This window comes from Trachymyrmex cornetzi, unplaced genomic scaffold (genome assembly GCF_001594075.2).
Source record: "Trachymyrmex cornetzi isolate Tcor2-1 unplaced genomic scaffold, Tcor1.1 scaffold350, whole genome shotgun sequence".
Classification (NCBI taxonomy): Eukaryota; Metazoa; Arthropoda; class Insecta; order Hymenoptera; family Formicidae; genus Trachymyrmex; species Trachymyrmex cornetzi.
The window spans coordinates 166,079-175,734 of record NW_017298214.1 but is presented as its reverse complement, the minus strand read 5'-3'; the positions used below and the strand labels follow the sequence as shown (position 1 = coordinate 175,734).

The 9,656-nt window shown below is 41.7% G+C and overlaps 2 protein-coding genes across 2 annotated transcripts; both read right to left on the bottom strand.

Moving 5' to 3' along the window:
* Positions 1 to 2,014: 2,014 nt before the first annotated feature.
* LOC108763313 (uncharacterized) lies at positions 2,015 to 2,908 on the bottom strand. Its single transcript, XM_018510821.1, has one exon. It carries the CDS (start codon positions 2,906 to 2,908, stop codon positions 2,015 to 2,017), a length of 894 nt encoding a protein of 297 aa, XP_018366323.1.
* A 47-nt stretch (positions 2,909 to 2,955) lies between these two features.
* LOC108763312 (uncharacterized) lies at positions 2,956 to 4,038 on the bottom strand. The gene has a single exon (XM_018510820.1). It carries the CDS (start codon positions 4,036 to 4,038, stop codon positions 2,956 to 2,958), a length of 1,083 nt encoding a protein of 360 aa, XP_018366322.1.
* Positions 4,039 to 9,656: the final 5,618 nt, after the last annotated feature.

Below are 9,656 nucleotides of genomic sequence, written 5' to 3'. Positions count from 1 at the left end.
AAAACGTGTTTTTGGGTGTTTTTACCCCTAATTTTCTCTGAAACCTGACGTGCTAGAGACTTGAATTTGTGCTCAAATTAAAGCTTGGTTCCTCCCCTACAAAAACCATATAGAATGGTTTTGAAAAAAATTTTATTAAGTTTTTGAAAAAGAAGGTTTTAAGCTTCCAATTCCTAGTGATTATGATGAAAATGCAAATTATTTAATTACATTGAGCTGAGCTCATACAAATCACTACTTGACTGTTTTTTTCATAAGGTTACTTCAAATTTTTGATTTTACGTCCGCCATCTTGGATGCGCCATTTTGAATTTTATAAATGTGACATTGGATTCGTAAACACCGACCCCAAAAACAGTCAAGTAGTGATTTGTATGAGCTCAGCTCAATGTAATTAAATAATTTGCATTTTCATCATAATCACTAGGAATTGGAAGCTTAAAACCTTCTTTTTCAAAAACTATAAAATTTTTTTCAAAACCATCCTATATGGTTTTTGTAGGGGAGGAACCAAGCTTTAATTTGAGCACAAATTCAAGTCTCTAGCACGTCAGGTTTCAGAGAAAATTAGGGGTAAAAACACCCAAAAACACGTTTTTTGGAATCTTTACCCCCACTTTTCTCAAAATCATGACGTGATAGGCACTTTTCGACTTCAGATTCGTGTTCAGCGCACAAAAATACGTCGGATATCACTCTGATATTAAAAAAAAAAAAGTGTATTTTGCAGACCTGTGTAATTAAACTTAAAGTTAGAGGTTATAAGGAAAGCTAACCGAGGCTGGTTGATTGAGTATTAGGTTAGCATTAAAATAAGATAATTGATTAACGATGATAATACATTGCGGAACAGGAACTAAGCTAACGGTACGATCATCCGTTGAGGAACTTTGGATGACTAAAGAGTCTAGGTCGTTTGGCTATAATATAACTTTCCCTTAAATACCTCGTTAAACGATGAGGTTATTACGTGAGTGGGGGGAAGGAAATGTGTAGACGTATTCTTTGGCTGAACAAGTGTCTTCGTTGGATCCTGGTGATTTGCTGAGCCTTGATTAATTTCACATGGTTTGATGGGGGCAATCATCTCTTTATTGTCCATCCAATCGATCGTTGCCAATCTAACTGTAACGTCCCGCGACGTCCTCGATGACTCGTTGATACAGCGATGTGAAACCCTTCAATCAATGTTCGCTCAGAGCGACTATGTTCGCTCAAAGCGACTATGTTCGCTCAAAGCGACTATGTTCGCTGCAAGCGACCTTCAAATAACGCAACGTTCCGTTCTTAAAATAACTTTTATACAACACGTCGTCAGAGGTAAGTATATGCCGCAATGCCGGCTTCCGATCGATACATACTCTATTCCGTATCATGAGCAGGGTCGCAACAAAGGCTTCCTGCGCATGCTGAGCGAGCGTCCGTGGATCGTTGACTACAATCTGTGCCAGACGACCTCAGCCGTTGATCCACGGATGAATATGGCCCTTCTCGATTAGCGGACTAGCAACATTCCGTAGTCAAGGACGTCTCCTTGGTGGAAATAGCAAGCTGCTACCAATAGCACGGACAAATGAATCCGACCAAAAGCAGTAATGCTTCCGAGAAGTAGCGCGAGACAGCAACAAAACCGCACATTCATGCACACAAAAGACCGGGCGCTCGGGACCGCAGCGCCGCTCTGCACTTCAGCGCACTAGAAGTGCCGCACGCCAGCGCCCGATCAGCGCCATGGCTGCTACTTATCGACATGATTGCGCGTCAACGTTTGAACTTCACGAGTTCGCAACATTCCGCCCGCCTTCGTTAATTACCTTTAACGAAATGTTCTACATAACGTCAGCTTGAATGGGAAGCGGACATAGTTTGACTACCGGTCTCTTTAAGGTAGAAACTTGAGTCTTGATAGTCACTACCCGTACTAAGCCATCCTCACCAGGATGAACAGCAATGACTCTAGTTAGTGGCCATTTAGCAGGCGGATATCTCTCGTCCACAACAAGCACCATGGAACCTATCCCGATCGAATCAGAATCAATCTTCCACTTGGATATAGCGTGATATCGCTGTAAGCATTCTTTGGACCATCTTGTCCAAAAGCAATCAACCATTTTCGTATTAGTTGCCATCTGGATAGTCTTGGAGTACACGTATCCTCTAAAGATGGTTCTGGGACAACATTAGGCGCGCAGCCCATGAGGAAGTGATCAGGGGTCAAGGCGTTTAAATCTTCTGGGTCATTACTCATTGGGGTTAGTGGTCTCGAATTGAGAATTGCCTCGATCTGAACGAGTAGAGTGTTCATCTCTTCATAGGTCAGTAACGCGTCTCCTATCACTCGACGAAGGTGGAATTTCAAGGATTTTACTCCTGCCTCCCATTTACCGCCAAAATGCGGAGCTGATAGTGGATTAAAATTCCACTGTGTACCGTTATTTGCTAGCAAGGAAGCGAGTTGCTGAGATTCGGATGTAGCTTCGGAGAATAATCGTTGCAACGTAATATCTGCACCCGTAAAATTAGTGCCACAGTCACTCCATAATGACATACAGATTCCTCTCCGCCCCGTGAATCGTTTATAGGCAGCTATGAACGCATCAACTGTGTAATCAGTAACCAACTCCAGATGAATCGCGGAGGTAGAAAGACAAACAAATAGAGCAACATAGGCCTTATACGTTCGAGCGTTTTTTCCCTTCCAGGTTTTAATGGAGAGTGGTCCAGCATAATCAATACCCGAATGGAGAAATGGACGAGATTGTGTAACTCGTGCCTTTGGAAGCTGACCCATCAACTGCTGCGCCCTTTTCTGACGGAAACGAGTGCATTGAATGCATTTAAGTATATGACTCTTGATAGGGACACGACCCCCTATGATCCAAAATTCCTCACGCAGAGTGGATAACATGATCTGAGCTCCCCCATGCAAGGTTCATTTATGCGTATCTGCTATGACTAATGTAGTGAGTGGAGAACACTTCGGTAAGATATAGCCGGATGTCTGGCTTCCATCCCTAGAGATGATTCTTGAAGGCGACCCCCAACCCGTAAGATACCGTCAGCATCTTTGAACGGCGTAAGTCGCGAAAATGGGTGTGAAGGTTGAAAGTGTTTTCCGCTAGAAATCAACTCAAGCTCTTTTGAAAAGACCGCTGATTGTACGGTTTTTACCCAAAATTGTTTCGCCGAATCTAATTCAGTGGTAGTGAGAGGATGCGTCAGAGATGACTTAGGAGCTTTGCGAAACCTGTCAATAACTCGTCGGCAAACGGCAGTAATCCTAAGTAATTTCTTTAAGGAAGAGTATCTCGATAGAAGATTCCAATATTCGAACGGTTGAACGCGAATCGTAACCACTTTAATGGGTTTTTCTTCAAGGTTTTCAGTGCTTTCGGTAGCGATGAGATTAGTTGGCCAATCAGAAGACGGTTCCGTTAACCACACGGGCCCGCTCCACCAAATCTCCTTATCTAATAGTTGACTAACTGTTAAACCTCTTGTTGCCAAGTCGGCAGGATTCTCCTGTCCTGCTACGAATCTCCATTGTGCTTGTGGCAAAGATTCCTGAATAAAGCAGACTCTATTATGGACGAAGTCCTTCCAACGTGAAGGATGGTTACTTATCCAGGTGAGCGTCACAGACGAGTCAGTCCGTAAATAAATGGGAATGTGATTCTGACTCAAGATCTCCAATATGTGTTTCACTAGCTTGGTCAGGAGAACCGCGCCAGCGAGCTCAAACCGCGGTATGGTCAACCGTTTCAAGGGAGCCACTTTAGTCTTTGAACCAATTAACTTCGTATGGATAGTGCCATTGCTAGAGGTTAATCGAGTATAGACGACTGCTGCAAATGCATGCGGTGAAGCATCAGCGAATCCGTGTATTTCAAATGTTCGATCGGAACTCAAGCCTATCCATCTAGGAAAACTAACAGAAGTTAAATTCTGAAGATCGCTAACGAACGAGGTCCATTTGGAAGCTATCGTAGAAGGAACCGGGTCATCCCATCCCAGTTGAATTGACCAAACCTCTTGCATTAATATCTTCGCCTTTATAATAACAGGTGAGAGAAAACCAAGCGGATCGAACAACCTTGCAATTTTAGACAATATAATTCGTTTCGAAATGATCTCCGTGTGTTTGTAGTGAAAATTAAATCGGAAAATCCGTATCTAAATGCCAATATAGTCCAAGTGACAGAACAACTGAGTTCTCCCCAACTGGTACAGATGAGCTAAAAATTCTATCCTGTTCCGGTATGGATTTTAATACTTCAGGGTGATTACTAACCCATTTCTGCAAGTGAAACCCGCCCGCCATGCAGAGTTGGTCTACCTGCTGAAGAATCATTTGTGCCTGATCGATAGAATCTCCTCCTCCGAAGAGGTCATCCACATACCGGCCCTGTGTCAATACAGAAACCGCTAAGGGGAATTTCTCTCCTTCATCCGTAGTTAGTTGATACATGACCCGAAGAGCTTGATAGGGAGCGCAAGCCAATCCGTACGTTACGGTTGTAAGTTGATAGGTTAATGAGCGACCCTCGTGGTCTATCCATAAAATTTGCTGATATTTCCAGTCTTCTGGATGGATCTTTATCTGACGGAACATCTTCTCAACGTCAGCTGAAAATACATATCGAAATTGTCTAAACCAAATCAAGACCTTGAACAAGTCAGTTTGCATTTTGGGTCCAACATGAAGTAAGTCGTTCAGTGATATTCCCGTCGTAGTCTTGCTGGATCCATTAAACACTACCCTTAGCTTAGTCGTGATACTACTGTCCTTTACTACTCCATGATGAGGTAGATAATATCCAGAAGTTGATTCTGACTGAGAATCTGGTATCGGTGTCATATGTCGCAGTATTGCGTATTCAGCTACAAAATCTGAGTACAATCTTGCGTAAGCTGGATCCGAGGCGAACCTCCTATTCAACTGATGTACAATACGAATGGCTTTCGCCTTCGAATCTCCTAATTGCTTTGTGGAACGCTTGAACGGCAACCCTACCACGTATCGGCCTTGTTGATCCCTTGATAATGCGTCTTGACAGAAATCTTATGCGGATAAGTCGAGAATTTTCCATGCCGAGTCTTCTCGAAAGCTTGCAGTGACCGAAGTCTGGATAATAGAAACTCGGTGAATTGATTCCACGTAGGTGGCTCCTTGGCGGAACCCAAATGCTGCTCCCATGCTTTGACCGATTCAGAATCCAAGCGTTGAACGGCAATAAAGACAAGGAAGTCATCCCATTGTCCTACTGGTCGTTGTAGATTTTCCAAAGCTCTGTATATTTGCATGATGTTAGTGTACAAGAGCTCCATCTCCTGAGCTGATTCCTTGGACATACGTTTTAAGTTAAGCAAAGAGTTCAAAGTCGAATTCACCAACATTCTGGTATTTTCATAAAAGGCAATTAATGCCTCCCACGCTCGTTGGAAGTTATCCCCCGTAATTGACATATTCCTTAACAATTGAGCAGCATTGCCGACCAAACTAGTTTTCAAATACTGGAGTTTTTCTACCGCAGACAAAGAACGATTAGCTATCACAAGAGATGTAAATAAATCTTTAAAAGAGAGCCACTCTTCAGGGTTGCCATTAAATTTCGGAATCTCTATGCGAGGTAACTTAGTGTGATGACAATATGAAGTACCTGTCTGAACAGGGAAATCCAGGCGACCCGAAGAAGATCCGGTCAAGGCTCCATGGTCAGAATCGAATAATAAACTGATACGCTCCGTAGACTCTAAGTAAAGTTCCCGGGTAGTGACAAACAAGTTATCCAAGAAATAAGAATGACTCCGTATGTACAATCTATCCTCAACACTTAACTCTTTCAAGGCTATTCTAATTGCCTCGTGAACTATGGAGAACTTCTCCCAATCATCTTTAAGAGCAGCAAGTCGTGCCTGAATTCTTTGAGAATTCAAGTTAGTTAATCCTACCTTAGTTAAGTCTTCGTAAGAACTAGCAATCAAGTTGTTCAGTGCGACCTGCTGCTCTAAGCGAACCTCCACATGTGCTAGTCTCATCCCGCAACGGCTTGTATAGATATCTCTATATATCCGGCTCGAAGGACCAAATGTTCGATAGCATTCGTTTGATTAAAATGTGTCAATCGGAGCGGAATGAGACTCACACTTTGTTTCATATAAGTAATTGCTACACTTGTATTTAATATGAAGTCGGTCGCTATTGCTGATCGTCGAACAACGGTATGATTACTTTCGAATAACATTAACCCTGAATTATAATTGTACGCAGAGAGATCGTGACGCATCGACTCTTGCTCCCAATAAAACCATCGATTCACCCCGAAAGCATCGTGATTATATTAATAAGATGTGAAATCCCAGTATCAAGTATAAATTATGTTAGTTTAAGACACAGAAACTCACCCCTGTACTGACATTAAATCACAAAACTTGAGTATAATAACTCAATCCCCCAGTGATGAATATTTCGTTTGTGAATTAAACGTTCGAGAGATATCACATCAGTGGATATACTGGGAACTTATCGATGTGAATCGAGGAATCACCATTACTTACAACTATTGGATACCACCTTACTTAGTTAAAACCTTAAATAAATCTTATTACTAATGAGCATGAATAATTAAACTTAAAGTTAGAGGTTATAAGGAAAGCTAACCGAGGCTGGTTGATTGAGTATTAGGTTAGCATTAAAATAAGATAATTGATTAACGATGATAATACATTGCGGAACAGGAACTAAGCTAACGGTACGATCATCCGTTGAGGAACTTTGGATGACTAAAGAGTCTAGGTCGTTTGGCTATAATATAACTTTCCCTTAAATACCTCGTTAAACGATGAGGTTATTACGTGAGTGGGGGGAAGGAAATGTGTAGACGTATTCTTTGGCTGAACAAGTGTCTTCGTTGGATCCTGGTGATTTGCTGAGCCTTGACTAATTCCATGGTTTGATGGGGGCAATCATCGCTTTATTGTCCATCCAATCGATCGTTGCCAATCTAACTGTAACGTCCCGCGACGTCCTCGATGACTCGTTGATACAGCGATGTGAAACCCTTCAATCAATGTTCGCTCAGAGCGACAATGTTCGCTCAGAGCGACAATGTTCGCTCAGAGCGACTATGTTCGCTCAGAGCGACTATGTTCGCTCAAAGCGACTATGTTCGCTGCAAGCGACCTTCAAATAACGCAACGTTCCGTTCTTAAAATAACTTTTATACAACACGTCGTCAGAGGTAAGTATATGCCGCAATGCCGGCTTCCGATCGATACATACTCTATTCCGTATCATGAGCAGGGTCGCAACAAAGGCTTCCTGCGCATGCTGAGCGAGCGTCCGTGGATCGTTGACTACAATCTGTGCCAGACGACCTCAGCCGTTGATCCACGGATGAATATGGCCCTTCTCGATTAGCGGACTAGCAACATTCCGTAGTCAAGGACGTCTCCTTGGTGGAAATAGCAAGCTGCTACCAATAGCACGGACAAATGAATCCGACCAAAAGCAGTAATGCTTCCGAGAAGTAGCGCGAGACAGCAACAAAACCGCACATTCATGCACACAAAAGACCGGGCGCTCGGAACCGCAGCGCCGCTCTGCATCCACTTCAGCGCACTAGAAGTGCCGCATGCCAGCGGCCGATCAGCGCCATGGCTGCTACTTATTGACATGATCGCGCGCCAACGTTTGAACTTCACGAGTTCGCAACATTTTGTGTATGTATTTATACATTATAATACACATAAAATGTAATTGTACATATTCACTAATATATCTTCTTACAGTTATATAGTTATACAGTTATACAGTTATATGTTAGAATTAAACTGAATACTTAATTAATGTGTATACATGCGCACACATTAGGTGCATCCAGAAGCATGACCGCTCACTGAGCGCTCAGTGAGCTCTTGCATCTGATTGATATATTCCGTTAGATCTAAAATTATAGACCAATGTACCCATTGTAATACATATAAAGTTCAAATATTGGCTGCGTATAAACAGACATGGAGAATATCTGCACGAATACCTATGTGTAAATAATTTTTATCTGTAATGTGTATATAGTCACTCATTATAATATGTACGTACATACATACAATATCCTAATATTGTATATATAAGTACACATGTATCAGTAAGAACTGTCTATTGGGAGGATCCCGTTTGCCTACAGTTCTGATTGTACACACCACTCATATCAACTGGTGCCTAGTAATTTTTCACTGTTTTGCCAATGAGATTATTTTATTTTTAAATTGGCCAATCAGCGATACATGTGTGCAATATGCGATGTGTGCAATCGGAGCCCTCCCATATGTAATACATCTATGTATTGATTGTACATGTTATTATCCTGTTATACTGACCTAAAATGGCATTGAATTTAGAAAAAAGTGCTACTACGGCCGTGTATTGATATACACTATCGATACTGAAAATCTGAATTTATGTATATTATAGATTTACAATATTTTTAGTGTATATTGTATATTACACACATATCAGAGTAGTATCTAAATATTTTATTATAACTTTTATTTCTTTTTATTAGAAATAACAAGAACAGATGGAGCAGCTATAAATACACGTGCAATGTATACATGCATGATAAAAATACAAGGGTATGCTCATCAATTGTCTAAAACTCGTTCAGCTTGCGCATGTCCTTGCCTACGTCATATTCGGGTACGCGTTGATTGGTCGGTTCTGATTCGGGTGCAATCGGTGGTTATCGGTCGTAATTTATCATGGCGTCCATGGCGTAGTGCACGTTGTCATCGGTAGAAGTTAATGTTAAAAATATTTTCACGATGACCTGCATAGTGAAAGGATGCGGCAATTATATGAAAAAAACAAAAAAAACTGAGGGAAGTAAAATTAAATATTTTACCTTTCCAAAACAATCTGAAATTGCTGAACAGTGGCGTAAGCCACTCGTTGTGACGTAAGCAAGGACAAAAATCTGATTGGTCATGCGCATGAGCATACCCTTGTCTTTTTATCATGTATACATGTATTTATTAACACATTGTTGTTGCTTTTCAGAAAGCGACACAGTGTGACAGTGATCATGTCATCTTCGTACATTAGCAAACAACTAGGATATCACTGTATTAGGACGATATTTCATTTGTGCGTTTTTGTCGTACGACAAAGGTGTGCAAGACAGAGAGGGCCTCGGATCTCTCTATCCTATAGCCAATCAACACGCAGGAAAAGCTTGTCGTACGACAAAAACGCACAAATGAAATATCGGCCTTACACTGTGTCATCTGTCTCTTGCTTGAAAGCACCTTATGTATTGACAGATATCCTAACCTAAAAAGGCATTGGACATAAGAACAAGTGTATTACAGCCATGTTTCGATGAAATACTGTCAGTATTTAAAAAATCTATACTTCATATTATATATATTACAGATTTTTAGTACTGGGTGTATTCAAGTTTGTCGCGTCAAATACTCGAACAGACTCGTTAAAATGAATAGGAGCTATGCGATAGGGGCGGGGGGGTGATCCCGATTGACCACGGCTCGATTGGACACCACCAATCACAGCGACCGGTGCTTAGGAGCTTTATAGTCTCAAGCGCTGTGAGTGGCTCGTATCCAATTGAGCCGTGTCCAACTGGGTGCCACCCGCG

What these genes read in the sequence shown, in the direction of transcription:
- LOC108763313 (XM_018510821.1), bottom strand. Translation starts at nt 2,908, where the DNA reads ATGTTATCCACTCTGCGTGAGGAATTTTGGATCATAGGGGGTCGTGTC.
- LOC108763312 (XM_018510820.1), bottom strand. Translation starts at nt 4,038, where the DNA reads ATGCAAGAGGTTTGGTCAATTCAACTGGGATGGGATGACCCGGTTCCT.